Source organism: Alligator mississippiensis, chromosome 11, assembly GCF_030867095.1.
Source record: "Alligator mississippiensis isolate rAllMis1 chromosome 11, rAllMis1, whole genome shotgun sequence".
Lineage (NCBI taxonomy): Eukaryota > Metazoa > Chordata > Crocodylia > Alligatoridae > Alligator > Alligator mississippiensis.
In genome coordinates this window covers 53,423,167-53,444,021 of record NC_081834.1, presented here as the reverse complement: position 1 = coordinate 53,444,021, position 20,855 = coordinate 53,423,167, and the positions used below count along the sequence as shown (strand labels likewise).

Genomic DNA, 20,855 nt, shown 5'->3' with positions numbered 1-20,855 from the left:
GGCCCAGCATGGGAGGTAATGCCCATGGGTAACCAACATGGGTTCATTGTGAGCAGATCCTGCCTGACTAACTTTGTTTCCTTTTATGACCAGGTCACAAAGTCCTTGGATGCGGGCGCTGAGGTGGATGTCATCTACCTGGACTTCAAGAAGGCCTTTGACACTGTTTCTCACCCCATTCTCATAAAAAACTAGGTGACTGTGGCATTGATGCCTACACAGTCAGGTGGATGGCAAATTGCCTCGATGGTCGCACCCAGAGAGTGGTGGTGGATGGGTCATTTTCAACCTGGAGGGATGCGGGCAGTGGAGTCCCCCAGGGCTCAGTCTTCAGGCCTGCACTGTTCAACATCTTTATCAGTGACTTGGAGGTGGGCATAGAAAGCATGCTGTCCAAATTCACTGATGACACAAAGATGTGGGGAGAAGTGGGCACACTGGAGGGGAGGGATAGAATCCAACTAGATCTAGACAGGTTACAGAGGTGGGTGGATGAGAATAGGATGGAATTCAACGCAGACAAGTGCAAGGGGCTGCATCGAGGGAGAAGGAACCTGCAACATACCTATAGGCTGGGGAACACCCTTCTCAACAGCACAGTGGCTGAAAGGGATCTTGGAGTCATTGTTGACTCCAGCATGGACATGAGCTGCCAATGCGAGGAATGCTTAGTAAGGCTAACCACACCTTGTCATGCATCCACAGATGCAGCACGAGCAGGTCTAGGGAGGTGATCCTTCCCCTCCATGCGGCACTGGTCAGGCTGCAGCTGAAGTACCGTGTCCAGTTCTGGGCACCGCACTTCAAGAGGGATGTGGCTAACTTTGAGACGGTCCAGAGGAGTGCCACTGACATGGTCAAGGGGCAGCAGGCCAGGCCCTACGAAGATAGGCTCTCAAGGGAGGTGGTGCTCTCCCCTACCTTGGGGGTCTTCAAGAGGAGGTTGGATAGATATCTGGCTGGGGTATTATGATCCCAGCACTCATTCCTGCCCAGGGCAGGGGTCAGACTTTATGATCTGTTCAGGTCCCTTCTGACCCTAGAAACTATGAGACTATGAAACTGTGACTGGCAGAAAGAAACAGTTTTTAATAGAAAGGAATTTAAATACAAAGGAAAGGGACAGAGGGAGGGGGCACTGCTGAGACTGGCAAAAAGTGAGTTGAATAGATTAGTAGGGATAACAAAGCAGTTAATGCATTGAGGGACATAAAGATAAACTCCTGGAGTTAATACCAAGTCCATGTAGTGGAATAAGAATCCATAGTTCCTTTGAGGCCACACCTAACACAATCTAGTCTGTGTATGATTTCTTGTTTCAGTTTCATATTCAAGTTGGTTTTTTTTTTTAAGTTTTGTTGTTTAAGGACAGCTAATCTGAGGTCAGCAATGAAATGTGGACTCTTCATCTCAGGAAGTAGTCATGAAGAGGTTGGACAGCCACTGGTCAGGGATGGTCTAGGCATAGCTGTGCCTATGTTCTACTATGCGTATTTACCATGCTTTTGGGTTTTATTGGTTGCTGCATGGGGTCAGGGGGGGAATTTTTTCCCCCTGTGTTGCTATATGTGTCAGGGGTTTTTTTTATTCAGGCCTTCCTCAGATGCCTTGGGTGTTGGCTGCAGCCAAGGCTGGGGATTAGGACTGGGGTATGTCAATGTTTCTACTGGGACTTAAAGCTGGAGTTTCCTGACTAGAGGGTCTTGCCCTTCCTCTCAGGGTCAGACCAATCACTTTATTTGGGGTCAGGTAGGAGTTTAACCCCATGGTCAGGTTTATACAAATTGTGGGGGTTTTTGCCTTCCTCTGAAGCAGGGGGCATGGCCTTCTTCCTGGGATCTCTTCAGTCAATATTAACAACCTTTGCAAAAGCAGGATGTTGCCTTCTGTGGTCTCCCTGCTTTACCTGTGGCAGGTTAGAGTGTTATTAGAGGTGCACGATACATTGTTCCCATATTGGACTGGCACCGATATAAGGCAAATTGACAGTATTGGCAATCAGCTTTTTTTGGCTGACGTGGCCAATAATGTGGCTGATAAATGCCCCATGCATGTGCGCAGCCACAGCGCAGCCCGGCAGCATGGAGAGCAGCCAGGTCCAGCTGGTAATTCTGTTATGGAAGGGGTAGGGGGAGGGAAGGGGGGGGGCAGATTGAGGCCCCTGCAGTGCGGGAGTGAGTGGAATTGAGAGTGGGAGTGGGAGTGGGAGTGGGGCTGGGACAGGGGCTGCCCAGCCAAGGCAGGGCATGGGATGGCAAGTGCCTTGTCTGGGGAGCGTGGGTGGGGGGGGGGGCAGCTCCCACTGCTACGTGTACCCTGGGAGGGTATGGGGGATGTGTGCCACCAGATCTGTGAGCAGGGCAGAGCAGGCTGTCACTGCAGGTTGGGGCCAGGGCAACACTGGGCTCTTCCTGGCAGGGGGCTAGGCTGGGCTGTGCTCAGGGCAGGTGGTGGCAGTGCTGGGAGAGGGGTCGGGTGGGTCTACGGCAAATTTTGGGGTAGCTGCAGTCCCCGCCCCCTGTAGCTCCCTTTCCAGCACCTCTGCTGCCCGCCCTAAGCACAGCCTGGCCCAGCCCATCCTGCCAGGAACAGCATGGCGCTGCCCTGGATCCTAGCCCACAGCAGCAGCCTGCCCTTTCGCCGTACGCAGATCTGGGGGCACACCTCCCCCTGCCCTTCCAGGGTGTGTGCAGAGGTGGGAGCTGCCCCCCCTCGCTGTACACCCCTGGATGAGCCGCTTGTGGCTCTGTCCCATGCCCCGCCCCGCCTTGGCTGGGCAGCGCCTGCCCCTGCCCCTACCCCTGACCCAGCCCCAGCCCCACTCCCTCCCCACCCCATGCTCCTTCCCCACCCTCACCCCTTCCAACACAACAGACTTACCAGCCAGACCCTGCTCTCCATGCTTCCTGGCTGCATATCAGTAATTGGATTGGTATTGGCCAATATGGCTGGTTAAAAATCAGCCATCAGTATTGGCCCCCAAACTCTCTATCAGTGCACCCCTAAGTGTAATGTCTTGTGTTGTGTCAGGATTGCCTCTGTGTGTAGTTTTGCTAAGAAGTTAGATGATGGATTTGTATAGGATGGTTTGGATAGGGATGATCCTGCCTCTGGTGGGGTTTTAAATTAAGTGATCTCTGGAGGTCCCTTCCAGCCGTACTTCTTTGTGATGCTATGTCCAGGGAGGCTCAAGTGTTCTGCTGTGCACTTTTGTTTCTTTATGGAATTAATACCCAAACACTGTCACTCACTCCTTTACGTATGGATTCCTCCATGTGGCCAATCTAGGCAGCAGAGGGGCACTGTAAGCAGGTGATGGTATATATGACATTGGTGGAGGAGCAGATGAATGAACCCTGAATGTTATAATTCATGTGGTTCAGTCCAGCAATAATGTCTCTGTTAAGGAAGGATCCAGTTGGCAACTAGGTCTGTAGCAAGGCTTGGTGGCTTAGTAAAAATTGGAAATAGGTAGTCTGTTGATGGAGAGAGATTTGAAGTAGTTCTCTCCAGAAACAGACTACCTAACAATTTAATTTATTTCTACAAGTCTGTTCTTAGTATATGATGAAGTAGGCTGTTACCTACAAAAGCTCATGCCTCTCTGAACCAATTAGTTTCTAAGGTGCCACCCTGTGCTACCTTTTGCCTAACTTCAGACTACTGCAGCTAACCACATCGTCACAACATAGACTGTAAGGACCAAGTCCTGATTCACCTATCAGCCTTCTAAGTGGACTTAAGCATCTCAGGGTGATCCTATTTCAGCCTAGAAAGTCTATTTATGTATCTATTTTTGTAACATGGTGTCATCTTAGCTTTAAAACTCAGTCACAAAAAAGGCAGCAGGGATGGACTTTGGCTGTTTTCCATGACTTTGCAAACATTATTGCCAGTGGCTCCACAGAGTCTTCAACCAGTTCTTTGAGCACCCTGGGATGAGCTTTATTAGGCTATACTGACTTAAATTAATTCATTTTTATCAAAAGCTCTTCCATGTGCTTTTTACTTATTAGGATCCTCAGTCCTTCTTCTTCATTGCCTCTATTATATTTTTTAGCTGTTTGTAGGTTTGTTTGGTTTTTTTGTGAAGATTGAAGGAAATAGCCATTAAGCAGTTCTGCCATCATTGCCTTTTAATAGCAATCCCTGGCTACTAAGCAATAAGCCTATAGCTTCCTTGGTCTTTCTTTTCCATCCAGCAAATGTATAGGATGCTTCTTCTTGTCTTTAACTCACCTTGCCAACTTTGGCTTGCTGTTCTGAGGTGTACGGGGGTGTCGGGAGTGTTCCCAGCTGGCCTCCTGCCTGCTGTTGCTCTTGGTGTTCAGACTGATTAGATCTATATGCTCTCAGAGGCCATTGCTTGCAACCAGTCTCCTGAAGCTTGGGTGTGACATTGAAAGAATGACTCGAAGTCGTGTTCAGTTGTGAAACCTCAGATAGGTTTATTGTCCCTTAGGACAGTGTGTGAGTGGGTCTGTATAGCAAACAGCTTGGCTCAGTGTAACTGTCTGGACAATGGTAAGCAACATATTATGTGCACTTACACCCCCTAAGTCACTACAAAAGGAGGAGTCTCTCAACACCTGTATTTATAGCTGAGATGCCCCTACCCCATACCGATTCTTATCTCTGTCTGTTGAGATGTCCCTTTTTACTCACCTCTTTGCCAAGTACAGGCACCTGAAGCTCATCCTTTGCCAGCTGTCTCTCCCCCCTGCCAAGTTCGGGCATCTAGAGCTCACCCCGTGCTGAGTTTGGATTTCTCCAGCTCACTCCCTGTTGTGTTTGGGCTTCTCCAGCTCACTCCCTCCCTACTGAATTTGGGTATCTCCAGCTAATCCCCGCTGAGTGCACCTCACCTCGTGTTATCGCTGCATTTTACTAGCAAGCTCTAATTCCTTACTCTGCAATTTGTTCAGCTGCTGTTTCTCATTTTGAATCAGTGTTTTTGTTCACTGTATCTATTATCATGTCAAGTGCTACTCTGAAGGTCCTTTGTGACTCCTTAGCTTAATTATAGCTTAGTATAGTGGTCTCCAACTTTTTTGTGGTGAAGATCACGTTTTGTAAGTAAAGGGAAAGCCAGGATCTACTGCCCTGCCCCAGCCCCTGGCTGCCCCCCTGATCCCTAGCCCCTGCCTCCTGGACAAGCCGCCGGGGCTCTGATCCCACTCACCCAGCCCAGCCTGGGTGGCAGGGTGCTTGGTTCAGCTCAGCCATGTGTGTCTTGCCGCTCCCGATCATGGAGCCTCTGACACACTGAGATCGACAGTCAGAGGCTCCACCATAGACCAGTTGATCGAGATCGACTGGTTGGTGAGCACTGGCTTAGCCACACTACAGCCTAGCCTAACTGAAACTCCTATGCCTCATTTTTCATCTTTGCTTTTCCGATTTTGTCCCTGCATGTTCTTGCTGTCCCTAGGTATATTTCCTTTGTGACTCATCCTTCTTTTCATTGACTTCATCTTTCTCTTTTGATGGTGAGCCTATCCCATCAGTCTCCTGAGTTGGTTTTTATCTAGTCACTATGTTGGAATAACTTCTCATTAAGCTCCAACATCATGTCCCCTAGGAAATGCCACCCATCCCGGATTCCTGTATCCTTCAGTCATCTCATGTGACCTTATCTATTTTTATTTTGAATTGTTTAAAACTGGTTCTTTTGAACTCCGGCATCCTCGTTTCACTAAAAATCATGCCTTCACTTTTTAGAATAATGAATCCTATCATGTCCTGACCACTTCCTCCCAAGTTATCTATCACTTTCATCTTCACAACTAATTCTTTGTTGGTCAGAACAAAATCCAGGAGAGATAAGCCTTTATTGTAGTCTTTAGCTTTCCCTAACAGGGAGCTGCCCTCTATGTGTTAAAAACTAACTGGACAGTTCATACTTTGCTGTAGCACTCTTCCAGCAGGTGTCAGTGTATCTCATAAAGTTTTGGATATTTTTGTTACTCCCTTTAAAAATGCCATACTCACTTCTTCTCCCCGACTTGGTAGTTTATAATAAACCCTTCTTACAGTATCACTACTGTTCTTTTCCTTCTTTATCTTCACCCAGATACAGTTGGATTTGCTGCTTTCTTTTTTCCTGGAAATAAGTATATATTTTTGACATCAGTACCACCCCTTTTTCCCCCCAGCCCCTATCCTTCCAAAACAAGACCCCTAATCCCTGCTGCCCCCCTGACCCCTAACCCCTGCCTCCCAGACAAGCTGCCGGGGCTCTGATCCCACTCACCCAGCCTGGCCCGGGTGGCAGGGCGCTTGGCTCAGCCCAGCCACGTGTGTCCTGCCGCTCCTGATCGTGGAGTCTCTGACAGACTGAGATCGACTGTCAGAGGCTCCATGATCGACCAGTTGATCAAGATATTGACATTTTTGTTACAGGAGCTTCATAGTTTCATAGTAGTTAGGGGTCAGAAGGGACCTGAATAGATCATCCAGTCTGGCCCCCCGCCACTGGTTGAGCACACACTGGGATCACACAACTCCAGACAGCTGTACCACCAATTTTCTGTAATGCCAACTAGGGCATAGTTTTTTTTACATACTATGACTTCTAGTTCATTCTGCTTGTTTCCCACACTCCTTGCATTTGTATGTATGTACAACCCTTCTTCCAGAAACTGGACAGCAGTAACCAAGGTCAAACTCAAATGAGAAGTTTAACACAAACTTTCCAAATCTGACTGGAGCCCCTACCCAGAGACCTGGGAAAACACTTTAAAACCAGTTGTTCCAGAGCAAGCAAACTTCCCCACTCACAAGCAATGTTTAAACAAATCAGGGGTTATTACAGGGCAAACTTGCAGCTAACTATTAAACAGTAACTGAAACCCAAAACATTTCACAGTCTCAGTCAACTGGCCAAGCAACCTAGGGGAGCTACTGCCTAACTCAGTTAAATGGGAAGAGAGACTCACCCAGGGCTGCCATCTGGGGGCTCTGCCACCATGAAACATGCTGGATTCTGACCTTGATGTAAATCTGAAGCATCCCCAAAAGATTCAATAGAATCAGTGGCAGATGCTGATTTCAGTTATCACAGTATTAACCTGGAGTGACCCCCACACCAGTCAATAGAATCAGGAACTGTTTTTGACCCCACAGGTGGCAGTGGAATTAGGTCTTGATCCCACTTACCTTGACGTGACTAATCTGGATCAATGGTAGCAGATTAGGATGCATTTTGAGAGGCAAGAAGATGAGAAGAGGTAGAAGAGACTGGTAGGAATGAACACGGAAGAATTCTGTATCCTGGACTCTGTCTAAGGATTATTTTTCCCAGTACAGAGATGGAAAAACCATGGCTGACACCTTCAGTGACTGTGGATGTGATCAGCAGAAGTAGCTGATGAAATGAGTTTTCACTGGAAAATACAGATTTTTCAAAATCTGAATTTTTTGCAGAAAGATGGGCACCAGGTCAGATCTGGACCACAGAGATATTTCTTCCAGTCCATGAGGCTCCTCGTGTACCCAGGCCTTTTGGGATGGAGCCTGCTGTATATGGGGCTACAGCGCTCCTTTGGGGATGGCCTTTGGTGGCAGGGGTCAAGTGATGGCTTTGTCAACACAGTGCCCCTTGTCTCACCACCACTTGTACCACTGCCACTTGCCCTGCCTTGCCCTACTTGCTGCTGCTACCACTTGCCCTGTGGCTACCAGGTCCAGATCCAAGTCCTTGAGGAGCCCCACATTCCAGATCCAGCTTGGGGAGGGTGGGGTGAGTTTGACACCCATAGTATAAACACTTAACAAGTCATGGGAGCTGGGACAAAACCTGGGTGAGTGCCCTGCCCATCAGCCCATTAACTATTCTGGGGCTTTTCCTCATGTAAATGTCTTGGATATGTCCCACTTCTGAACAAGGAAAGTTTTGACACCAGCTACAAATTTCACAGGGTGGGAAAACCATGTTTCATCTGGGTCTGCTCATCAGAGTGAGTCCAGTTACAAGGCTTGGGGACCTTGGACAAAGCAGCTGGCCACGTAGTGGAAAGGCCAACCCTTGGCATGTGGAGGCCTCATCTGATGACAAGTTGTTTAGGAGCAAGGTCTCTGAAACTGCCTGTTGATGTGCTGCAATGCAGCTTGGCCCACCCATGTTTCCATGCTCATCCTAGCTTGCACGCAAGCCAGGTCTGGGGATGTGGGTGGTTGTCTTGGGGCCTCTCTCCTATCTGGTATCCTCTAATGTAGCTTTATAGCACTGCAGATGTGGCCCAGGGGGACAATATGGGGAAGAGTAGAACATGCCACAGGGCTATTGATATGTGCACAGAAACCAGGACTCCTGGGTCCTATTCATAGGTCTGGAATGGGAGTGGTTTTCTCATGGGTCAGAGTGTTTTATCCTCGGCTCTGGGAGGAGATGGATTAGAGCAGGGGACTAGGAGACAAGACTCCCAGACCTTGGCTGGGAGATTGTTACAGAATGGGGGTGGGGAGTTTCCTCCCTCCATGTTTTTGTATATAAAAAGCTATGTGTATATACGGCATGTTATACATGATACCACAACTTAAAAACAATAGTCACAACAGACTTTAATTGAGCAATATTATCCTTGTGTAACATACGGAAGTTGAGATCTAGTGAATGGCAGCCCTTGGTTACACAGCACTCAGCCCCACATCACACAGCCAGGACTGTGGGCCCCTTGTCTTAAGCATTTCAGGGAATTATTGGTTAAGACAGGGGATCAATTTATTCCCACGTCATGGTGAGACCTTGGGCTGGGCACTGCCAGTCACTGGATCTCAACTCCCTGGTGTTACACAAAGATAACATTGCTAAATTAGTGTCTGTTGCAATGATCGTTATTAATTATTGCTATCATGCACAGCATACCATGTATACACACAGCTGTTTGCAGACAGAAATGGGGACACATCAGCTGTCAAAAGAGGTTGATACCTTATAGACTCTTTCTTTCCATGGGGCAGAACAAAGACATCCAGCCTCCCGCTTCCTGTAGCCCCTAGATGGTATTCCTTTCAGCAGACTGAGACTAGAACCCAGGAGTCCTGGCTTCTAGGCCGCTCTTGCTCTAATCCAGGAGTGCTCAACCCCCAGCCCATGGGCCATATCCAGCCCACAGAGCCATGTTGTTTGGCTTGTGGGTTTCCCCGTGGTTCCAAAAAATCTAATTGCAGCTGTTTGCTGCCAAATTTCTGGACCTGGGGGAAACCCTGTGGGCTGGATAGCACAGCCTTGTGTACTAGATTAGGTGCACAAGGCAATGCAGGGCCCAATCCCGGCTCCTGGGGCCAGGCAGGGATGGCGTGAGGCCTGATCCCAGTGTGTGGGGCTGGATGGAGCAGCATGGGGTCTGATCCTACCTCATGGGGGCTGATACAGCTGGTGGACTGCCCTCATACCATACATCACTTCTCTAATTCACCAGACCCCATTTCTCTTCCAGAGCTGGGCACAGAATCCAGATTTTAACTCTCTTTTCTAAACACACCAGTCTTCTTCATGCTTGTCCACATTACTCCCACTGAGTCCCCAGTTAGGATCATTCATACAATCACAGATCATGAGGGTTGGAAGGGGCCTCAGGAGGTCATCTAGTCCAACCCCCTGCATCAAAAAGGACCATCCCAGCCAAGGTTTTGTCTAGCTGGGTCTTAAAAACATCCAAGGATGGAGCTTCCACCACCTCTCTAGGTAACCTGTTCCAGTTCTTTACTACCCGTGGATAGTAAACTTTGTCCTCCTCCTAAGCTTTCCTAGTGGTTAGAGTGGATGTGTGAAGTGTGGGAGGACTTCTGGGTTTTCCCTAAAACTGGGAATAGATTTAGGTCAGGTGGTGAAAATGGTAGGTGCTAATTTCATCACCCCTGCTCCAGCTTGGCACATGACCTGAAGGAGGAAGCTCTAGCAACACTGCGTCTGCCTCTTTTGAAACAAGGAGTCACTCCCAGCAACCGAGAGCAATACACCCCAGTTTGGAGACCTGCCCAGCACAGCTGGAGATATAAGGAGGCATCCTGTAGCCCAGCTGGGAGTCCCACCTGCTCACGCTGACAGCCTCTCCAGGATCGACATAACCTACCTGCTTCCTCAGCCTGACAAAATGATGCTCAGAAGGGATTGGGCACCTCTTGGTGTGAAAATAGCCATCCTATTGGTTCTCTGCCTCCACCTTCCAGGTAGGTACCTGAGTTTCCTGCCAGAGAGAGGGAAGGGGAAATTGGATGGCATCCCTGATTAAGGAGAAGTATGGTTATATTGGGGAGTGGAGAGATGCTGAACTGAGAAGGATCCCTGGGGTGTCCATATAAAGAGAGTGGTTAGAGGAGGGTGCCTGGATGTCAGGACTCCTGGGTTCTAGCCCCAGGCCTGGGTGGAGAATGGGATGTAGTTGGCTTGAGTGGGAAGGGCTGGGATCAGGACTCCTGGATTATAACCCCACCTCTGGGAGGAGTGTAGCAGCTAGAGTGGAGTGGGGGGACAGCAGCAGTCCGGGCCCCTCTGTCCCAGCAGTGCAGCTATTTTGGAGTGTCAGACACTCATCAGGGAGCTGAATGGAGCAGAAATTGGCTAAGCCAGTGATTCGCAACCTGGGTGCGATGTCACCCTGCGGTGCCTTGAGATCCTTTCAAGGGTGTCATGGGTCGCCAAACAATATCAGCACTGTGCAAACGTGATTCAAATGGGAACCTGTGGTGTTAAAAGCATTCTGATCTGTTGTCATCTTTCTGAGTTCTTTGCAACAGGAAAATGACTCTAATATTTTTCTGTAGTCAAGAAATGAGTGAAAGCTGAGAGCTGGCATGTTCTGGGGGTATCTTGAGTCTAAAAAGGTTGAGGACCACTTGGCTAAGCAGCTGTGTATGGTAGGGCGCCTGCAGGGTTAGGATAATTTTGTTGTTACTGGGCTGCAGTGGTTAAATAGCCAAAGTGAATACTAAAAGGTTGGGGGGATGCGACATTTTGCGTGTTTCCCCTGCCTTTAGACACTAGCTGGGGAGCTGAGCATGGGCACTTCATGATAATTAAAAAAAAATAAATTATTTAATTTGTATCCAAGGCCAAATTAGCCCAAACTAATTCCAAATCCAAGAGTCCAGAACCATAAGTTGCCCTGCTACCAGCAAACATCCTTCACCCACACCTGGGGCTTCAGATGTTTCCAAAACCTTTGGCAGACATCCTACTTGCAGGCCCAAGCCCAGAGGCTTGGGGTTTGGATGCCCCTGAGTTTTTCTTGCTCTTAACCATAAGGCCCTCAGAGCAAGTGTATTTGAGACTGTAGAGAGAGCAGACAAAATTAAAACGAGTGGGTAGGACCCAATGGGGGACTGTCTTGGGCATTTTAGGGGCAGATTAGAGTGGTGGGAGGACAGCAGGAAGGGGTATCTGGGGTGTCAGCAGGGCTCAGGTATTAAGTAGACACCAGGGAACAAACGGGTTAGAAAATATTGGCATATCACTGGGAAGCAAGATTTAAGTGAAGCTTTCCTCCCAGCATGCCAAGACCCCCAGGTGTCTGGAGCACACAGAACTCAGGACTTGTTTTATAGCAGGGTACATCATACTAGTGGTCTCAGGCACGGCTGAGTTGGCTGTCTCGTACTCTGATCTGGAACAGGCTGTCAGCCAGCAACTCTGTCAATCTAATTGTGGGGGTTACACTAAGCTGGGAGGAACTGCAAATACCAGGAGGGCATGGGAAGCACCCAAAGGCATTATCAGTACCAGGAAGGGCACTGTTAAAGCAGACTTGATTTTGCTAAAGCCTCGTGAGAAGAAGACTGCACAGGAGAACACTGTGTAAAGCAAGGAGGACAAGAGCAAACTAGTTAGGCAGCAGCTTGCAAAATGTTTTAGTGCAACAGGAGGGATTACCTGCACCACCCAAGGGAACGCAGAGCGCTCTCACTCCCTGCCTGAGCTGCAGTCTGGAACTCAGCCATGCTGAAGCCTCTCAGCTGGGAGGCAATACACCCCGTTTGCACAATTCATGGAACAAATTAACAGGTATCACAGGTTAAAAATGGTTTAAAAAGTGGTCTTTTCAACCCAAATGAGCAGTTCAATGGAAAATTACACTTTGGGTGACATTTTTTATTCTGTGATCACACCAAAGAATTTTTTAGACAAAAATGTTTGATTTTTCCCCTCCCCATTTTTCTATTTGGTTTTCAAAAATGATTTTTATTGTAAATGATACATTTACCCCAAATAAAACCTAGAATCAAAAACAACTCCTCAAAATTGAAAATATTAAAACGTGTTTTTTTACCGAACATGATTTTTTAACCAAAAATTAATGTTTCTAACATAAATTAGAAACTTGTTTCTTTAAGATTTTAGCAGATTTTCTTTAACCAAAACTAAACATTTTACCATATATGATTTTTGAAAAACATTTTCTTTTCCAAACCCAAACATTTTGACCAAATAATTGTTTTGAAAAACAGAAATGCTTCTGGTTTGATGCAGGGAAAAATAAAACAAAAGCATAGGAAAATCTAGAGATTTAATATTTCTGATGAAAATGAATTGGCATTTTTGTTAGCCAAGACCTTATCAATGTCTTGTTCTCTGAGGATGCTTTGCAGTTAAGTTGTGTAACCATGAACTGCAGTCCCAGAATGCTTTATAGCTATTGTAAGTTGATACCACAGTAATAACATTGCCCGGTATGATTAGAAAGACATAAAATCAATACTTGTATAGATGGTCATCTTCATGGTACCAGTGCACAGCTGGCTGATGATGTCTTTAAGCTTTGCTGACCTGCTGGAGTTCATAATTTAAAATGAACTAAGGAACCAGCAGAAAGGAAGTCATGAGGTGGTGATTAAAGTATGGCCTGTTCTGTGGATTCTGTAACGAGATAGAGTATTAATGTGGGTATGTTAAAACATGTGGAATCCAGACTCATGGTAGAGGTGATATCTTTTATTAGACTAACTAGATTTTTGCAAAGAAAAATAAGTCTTTAATTGCAAGCTTTTGGGCACAAACACCCTTCTTCAAGCATAGGAGGAAAGATTGTAAAAGTTCTCCTGGGTAGAAACGAAAGTTCATATTTCATAGGAGAGTTGAAGGTGTGGTAAAATCTCCTGTTTGGAACCATTCATTTTATATACAGATTAGGCTCAGAGAAAAATTGGAATAGGCTGTTTACCTCGAAGTTGCTTGGTGGAAAAAGGTGTGAATGCTCCACTGCAATCGGCGCTACAATAGATGGGGATAAAACATAACTTACATCTTTGTGATTTTTTACAGTCTGTATAGTCCTCACGAATACTCTAATTCGACTGGGTCAGGCTGGTCTCTTGGGTTCTTCTTCAAGTGTAGCTCTCCTGTTACAATTAAATTATTTTGGACCTGGTTTTGGTAATCCCATGTCCCCCTTTGTGGTCTTTGTAGGTGTGGCACCCAGGAGCATCGAGCTTCCTGAAGGGGGTACCCCGGACACTTCGGCACAGCCCGAGTGGGAGGCCTTAGAAAATGAGGTGTCATCAGACGTCACAGCTGCTGACGAGGAAGAAATCTTGAAGCCCTTGGTTGAGTACCTTGAGAAGAACCGGGAGATGAGGCGTATCTCCCCAGATGTTCTGTGGTCGTGGATCCCTGCATTGCGGGATCTCATCCGCACAACCACTCTAAGGCCTTCAAGACCACCCACTAAGCCAACACCGTCCATGCCTGTCGACACACCCATCCTGGAGACAACTACCCCTTCCCAGCCAGCTGATGTCCAGCCCACCGTACCTGAGACCCTGTCCTCAGCCCAGCCACCATTCTCAGAGCTCTCTGTCTCCATCCCGCCTGCTGTGTCTGATACCCAGCCACCACACGTGGGAATCCCGCTCACAGTCCAGCCCAGAACCCTACCCCTGTTTACCTCTGGGATGCCAGACAGTGAGGAACTGGAGTCATCAACAGAGAAAGTGGACAACTAATTGTGACTGGGAGACAGGTCTCCTGGGTTCTCTCTCAGCTCTGGGGGTCTGGTGGGTCGGAGCAGGGACAGACCAGACAGTCAGGACTCCTAGGCTCTTTTTTTTCCTCTGTACCTCTGAGATCTAGTTATTGTAAAAGGGTGCTGGAAAGCAGGGCTTCTGGGTTCAGGGTTTCTTTACTGTGCCCCGACCTCAGCACAATGTCAATGCCATCATCCATGGGATCTCCCTGGCAGCATCTGCCCCTGAAGGGCAGAAAGTGACAGGGAACCATAGCTATTGGTCCAGATGCCTGCACATGGATGGTGGGAGTGGGGGGGGATTTCTAGGCATCTCCTGATAGCCACTTGCACTATGCAATCTGTACTCAGTAATAAAGATCTCAACCACAGAAGTGGCTCCTGCTGTTGTTGTCGCTGAATCTGGGGCCAGGGCAGCCACACATGGAACCGATTGGCCTCTGCTTCTGCCAGCATGCCCCAGCTGTGCGCCTGAGGGGACCAGCCACGTGGGATACACGAGTGCTGGCTGCACCAGGCAGGCAGGCAGCCTCAGTCTCTCTGACAAGCATGGTGAGGAGCACCTTACCTCTTGCCAAGTCGTATTACAGGGAGGAAACTTGTAATAGTGCTTCATAGATTTAATAGGAGGAGGAACCTGCCTTCTCATTTCACTCCAGTCACTGATCAGCATTAGCTGATGGCTGAGCAGGGCCTGCATCAGAGCCAATGACCATTGAACCCCTTCCCCAGACCACCCAGACCCTGTGGTCTGAGGCTGGACAGAGCCTGAACTCCCTGGAGGGGAAAGGTCCCATGTAGTGCTCCTAATCTCTCCTGTGCAACCAGTCACCCTGCCTGAAGACTGGAGTGGAGCTTGGCCACCCTGTAGTGAAAAAGATTTATGTTTCCTTCCTTTGCTGAGTCTGGGAAGCATGACAGACCCCACCAGGAGAAATTCCCCAGCTAGTGGTTTTCTCATCCTCCAGCCACAGGGCTAGCACCCAGTGGCTAAGCAGAGAACTAGTGAGCAGAGGTGGGGCAGGCTATGAGCCTACAGCATCAGCATAGCAGCCCTCATCCCACTGGGCTATCACCCAGTGCCTGCGTAATGGCCTAAATCCCAGGGTCTTGGGTTTTAGCAAGCCAGCACTCATACCAGTGGGCTGTCAGCCTGAGGTTACCATGGGAAGGCCCTGGCAGTAGGTTTTAAGCAGAGAACACAACTCCATCTCACCTCCCCTCTCCATTTAGCAGTGCATTTGAGCACTGAATCTACAGCCTTTAGCACCCCACCAAAGGAAACACTCAGCTGGCAAGCAGTGGAGATGCAGATGTTCTTCCGTATACCACTGTACCTGCTTATCCAGTGTGTAGGAGTCTGATATCAGCACCTGCAATGCCAGAGCCCTAAGATGCACAAGCCACCATGGGGGGAAAAAGGAGGCCCTGACATTTGCACAGGTTTAGACCCAGTTTCTCTTTTGCACATGGGCCAGGTCAGATGTCCCCCCTCAAGAGGGCAGTGAAACACATGCATGTGCTAGATAATGCTCCTCCTTGTGGGACGCTATTCCTAGCTCTGTCACTGAACTCCTGCCTCACTTTGTGCCAGTCCATCTTGAATAGGATATCCGGAGCAGGGCTGGCCTCTACTGTATATCTGTGCAGTGCCTGGACAGCGGGGCCTTGATCTCAGCAAAGGCAGGGGCTGCCTCTCCTTGTGCATCTGTACAGTGTCCAGCTAGACAACCTTGAACTCATTTAGTCTTCCAGTAATACTTGCTAATATCTGGCAGCCTTAAAAGGCTTACAAAAGAAGAAAACCTTTTGTAAGCTAGAACCTTTTTGCTTCTTCTAGAAGCAAAAGTAGGGAAAACTACAGCTGGTGGGTTGCTTTCCATCCACAAACAATTTGCCACAGAGCCCTTCTGTTGAACCACTGGGGTTGACTGGTGCTCTGTGGTTGGTGGGAAATACTCACAGAGCTCATGTGACTGCATTTGAAGAAGAGATGAATTGTTATGAAACAGGATCTCTGGAGACAATGGGTTTCCCTCAGCCTTGTCAGCTACATCTCAAATTGTGCCTTGGCCCTCCTCACTTTCTCCCTGCATGCCCGTGAAATACTCTGACACTCTTCCCTAGTACTATGACCAAATTTCCACTTTTTATAGGATTCCTTTTTGAGTTTCAACTCTTTCAAGAGATCATTGTCTAGCCACACTGGCTTCCTGTTACTTTTCCCATTCTTCCATTGCATCAATGCAAGTGGGCGCTGCACTTCAAAAGGGATGTGGCCAGCCTGGAGAGGGTTCAGAGGAGGGCCACCCACTTGGTGTAAGGGCAGCAGGACAGGCCCTACAAGGAGAGGCTGGGGGACCTCAACCTGTTCAGTATCAGCAAGAGGAGGCTGAGGGGGGACCTGGTGGCTGCCTACAAGCTCATCAGGGGAGATCAACAGCAAATAGGCAGAGCCCTTTTCTCCCCAGCACCACCTGGGGTGACAAGGAACAATGGTAATAAGTTGATGGAGAAGAAGTTTAGGTTAGAGATCAGAAGGCAATATTTTACAGTTAGGGTGGCCAAAAACTGGAACCAACTTCCCAGGGAAGTGGTCCTCGCCCCTACCTTGGGCATATTCAAAAGGAGGTTGGACAATCATGTGTCTGGGGTCTTGTGAACCCAGCATTCATTCCTGCCTGTGGCAGGGGGTCAGGCTAGATGATCTGTTCAGGTCCCTCCTGACCCTAGCTACTATGAAACTATGAAATTATCAGGAAAGCTTACTCCTGCACCTATAAGAGGGCCTTCTTAAAGTACAGTCTGCTCTCCTGGACTCCAAATGGCAGACCCTTGCTGCTGGTTCAGTTACTGGAAGAGTCTGAGCTTATATCACAGGGATGATGCATTCATTGCAAACAGGGGTTTGGTTAATCATCTTCTTTGTTAGCTCTTGGTAACCACTTATCTGAGTTTTAACCTGGAAATGGAGCTGGAGTAGTGGTCATGAGTTTTACCTGATATTTACCTTGACTCAGCAAACAAACAAGGACAGTGGAATTGAGAAATTGCACAAAAGACCCAGATCTCATGCCAGGTAAATCAAGTGATGTAGAAAAAAATAGCAGAGCAGAGAGCCCAGGAGTCCTGCTTCTTTGGCTGTGGGCACTGCATCTCAAAAAAACAACAACAAAATACTTTGTCCCAGCTACCCTGAGTTCCACCTTTTGGATAAGGGTGTAGGTTGTAGTTGTGTTGGTCTAAGGACACAGGCAGACAAGGTTCTTTGGGTGAATCTGATATCTTTTATTAGACCAACTTAAATAGTTGGAAAACAATTATTAAGCAAGCTTTCGTGTTCAAAAACCCTTCGTCAGGCTAAGGAAGTTTCAGCAGTTGGTGTGTGCTCTTCCTGGATGGAATGAAAAGTAAAGAAGCCAGAGGTTGGGCTGGTATGCATACAAGACAGGTAGTCAGTGAAAATGTAGACTGAGGAGTCAATGGGTGAGAGACAGGCTGGGGAGGTGGGGGGAAAGAGAGAAAAGGGGATGAATAGTGGAGAGATACCTGGGGAGTCAGGTGTCAGGCAGGTTATAATGTGTCATAAATCCAATGTCTATATTTAGTCCATGGTTTTTAGTATTCAGGAGGTTGATGAAGTGGAGTTCTTAGGCTCGTCTCTGGGAAGTGGTGTGTAAGTTTCCCTTGAGGATCAGGACTGAGAGATTGGAGAGAGAGTGGTTTTCTTGTGAGAAATGTGCCCCCACCGGTAATTGGGTATTCCTGTCTTTGATAGATTTCCGATGTGCGTTCATTCTGGTGCGCAGTTGTTGTTTGATCTCTGCTATGTATTTTCCATCAGGGGATTTGGTGCATTGGAGGAGATATATTACATTTCTGGAGGTGCAGCTGTAAGATCCGGGAATGCTGATACCTTTTGGATAACACTTTCATCTTCTGCTTTCTCCAAGTGCCACCCCCTCTGGGAGCCTCAGTGTGTCTATACCTCATTGGTAGTCCTGGGTAGTTTTTAAAACTGGGAACTGTTGTCCAGCTCGCTCGTTCTCTCTCCTCTCTCTCTGACATGCCCCCCCCCCTGAAGTCAGGCAGAGCATGGATCAATGGAAGCTGGACGCTGACATAGTGATGTAATCTTTTTATGTAATCTTTTTTTATGGTATATCTAGCTTTTGCAAACTATATCTAACTGAACACTTAGGGCAACTTGCTGGTGCTGGGAGGGGTGTGGTATGTGTGTACTGAGAGATGCTTGCAGAGCACAGCGTGTGGGATGCGGAAGATTCCTAGAATGCCTCCTTGGCACCAGCAGGCAAATGTCTCTCTGACACCTGCAAGATAGCAAGAAGTTCAGAAAAAGGTCTCATTATAATGCTAAAAATCACACCCTCTGGGCAGAGCAAAGTATGTTAATGAAACATACATGTATGCAAATGAAATACATGACTAAAACATAGGTATAGAGACATGCTCAGTAGAGAACGTCTTATGTCAGTGGTTTGTAACCAATCACCGAGCGATATACTTGTGAACATATGTATAAAAGGTACCCAAAGGTAGTAACCAGGGTGCTTGCTTTGCAAACGATTGCCAAGCACCCTTCTCTGCACAGACTTGAAACAATAAAGATTAAGTTGGATCCTCCACCCCTGTGTGTTCATTGGCAAGAGCGCACCGGGCACGAACTCACACCGTCAGTTGGGGACAACTATAGGAATAACTCATTCAAAATAAAAGATGGTGATTTAACTGGGGAGGATAGGGTAGGGGTTAAGGAGAGGGTGTGGATTCTCCATCTTTTGATATCAGGGCAGGGAAGGAACTTAGGAGTCACATCTACTCCAAACCCCTGTGCAGGCCAGGACCTGCCCTGTCAAAGCCATCTTTGGCAAATGTATATCTAATCTGTGTGCGGGCCGGGGGCGAGCCAGGCCCGTATTTGCGTACGCGGGCTGTGGCCAGCAGCCCGGGCAAGCGGGGCCGGAGGAGACCGGGGGCGAGCTAGAATTAGTCACAGAGGCATAATGATTGATTTAAAGATTATTTACTTACACCCAAGATGGTCGCGGTGTAGGCTGGACAGTTTCCAGGTGCAGCTCCGCTTAAATCCTCGTTGGAGGACTACGACAAATTTGGTTCTCTTGCCCCGGAGTTGTTAAAGCTCTGCGGATTTGGTAATTTCTCTCCCACGGAGTTGTCGAAGCTCCGTGGGTTCGGTTCGGTTTTCTTGCCCCGGAGTTGTTAAAGCTCCATGGGTTCGTATCTTTAATATGCAGGAAGGGATACGTCTAGGAATTTATCGGCGACAGGGAGAGGCTAGAGGCTGTTCAGGCCTCTGTTGCCTTTTTAAGAAATGCGTTGGGTCCGTAAGGATCTGCAGCTCTTAGAGATCTTCACGCTCTCCCCCTCGAACTCCAATTGCTCTCTCTCCAACTCATTTCTCTCCAACTTGGGCGGAAACCACCCAAGCTCTTTATACTACTAGCAAGCCAATCGCTAGCCGCCACGTGTGCATGTATTAGAATCGGCCAATAATGTGGCATGAATCTTCATACAAATGGCGGGAACTCCTTTGCACCGTGCATTTCTCAGATGCAAAAGAAATGCACCATGCAAAGAAAGCTTCAAATTGGCAGGAAATTCTCTGTTGCACCGGGGTTCTCTTCTGCGGCAGAAAACTCCACCGTGCGAGGAAGCTGCAAGTTAGCGGGAAAATAATTTAGCAGTGCCGAAGCACGCACACAAAAAAAATCACAACTTTGGGTTGTGACAATCTGAATTTTTAATCTTCCAAGGGCAGACGCTCTAAACATCTTCTGCTCCAGGACTGAACCAGCAAAGCTTCTTCAAAGCGAAACATTTACAAACTGTTCTCCATGTCCATAGGGATAGAACAAGAAGTAATGGGCTTAAACCATTTTCAGCTCAGCCAGAGCTTCCTGCTTTTCTGCTTTCGCAAACAGCTGTTGATTGTGCGAGCGGAAGTCTAGCACCTGTGATGTAAGCTTGGGATCTTTCAGAAACTGGATCAGTAGCAAGGCCCTTTGACCTGGAATGGATTTAACCTGAGTGACCTCAGCCTGGAATCCATCATTGCACACGCATCACATGCAGCCATGTGGCAGCAGCAGTTTCTTCCTTCTGGTCCCTCCTAGCCTCGCTGGGGGTCCTGCAGAGTGGTGTCCAAGGTGCTTGCCCCAACCTTAATGCTGCTACTCCTGTATCACTTGTACTACCTTCATCTATATAGCAGAGGCTTGTTCTGAAGGTCCTTCATGCTGTGAGAGCAGGAGGGCAAAGTGCTGAGAGTCTCTTGTTATAGGTCTGGAGACATGCATTTGAGTCTTGTTCCAGACTTGTGCCAAATGTCCACCAAGGAATTAGTGAATTGGAGTCATCACGTAGGTGACTGTGATTATCTAGATCCTGCACTAGCTGTCAATATATTCTCTGTGTTAATGGATAGGCTGAAGTCTTGTCTCTCTCTAAGCAAAAAGTGTTGATCTGAAGCTCCTAAACTGAGGTAATATAATGCTTCCCTGCCGCACCCTACTTAGGGTTGCCAACTCTGTTTGAATCTATTCCAGGAGGTTTCTTTACCTGATTTAATGACAGTAATGACTGATCCACTGTACTCTACTCAGGAAGGCAAATGTACATTACTCTTACATTTTAAAAACCCACTGGACTACTGTATAAATTGAATTCAACATTTAATATTTATTTTAATGAATGCCCTACCATTGATCTCCCAGGTGACTCTATGCAGTCTCCTGGAGATGATATCTAATTCCTGGAGATTCCAGGGCAATCCTGGGAGGTTGGCAACCCTAATCCCTGTCTCCTCCCAGAGCTGGGAACGGATCTCTGACAGGCCTTTCCCACCCCCCCTCC

General features: G+C 47.8%; 1 protein-coding gene across 1 annotated transcript; it reads left to right on the top strand.

The window, feature by feature from the left end:
• Window positions 1-9,949: 9,949 nt before the first annotated feature.
• On the top strand, window positions 9,950-14,335 carry LOC102572435 (uncharacterized). Its single transcript, XM_006276606.4, has 2 exons — window positions 9,950-10,173; window positions 13,406-14,335. The coding sequence occupies exons 1-2, from the start codon at window positions 10,098-10,100 to the stop codon at window positions 13,939-13,941; spliced, it is 612 nt and encodes a 203-aa protein (XP_006276668.2). The 5' UTR covers window positions 9,950-10,097; the 3' UTR covers window positions 13,942-14,335.
• The last annotated feature ends 6,520 nt before the right edge of the window (window positions 14,336-20,855 follow it).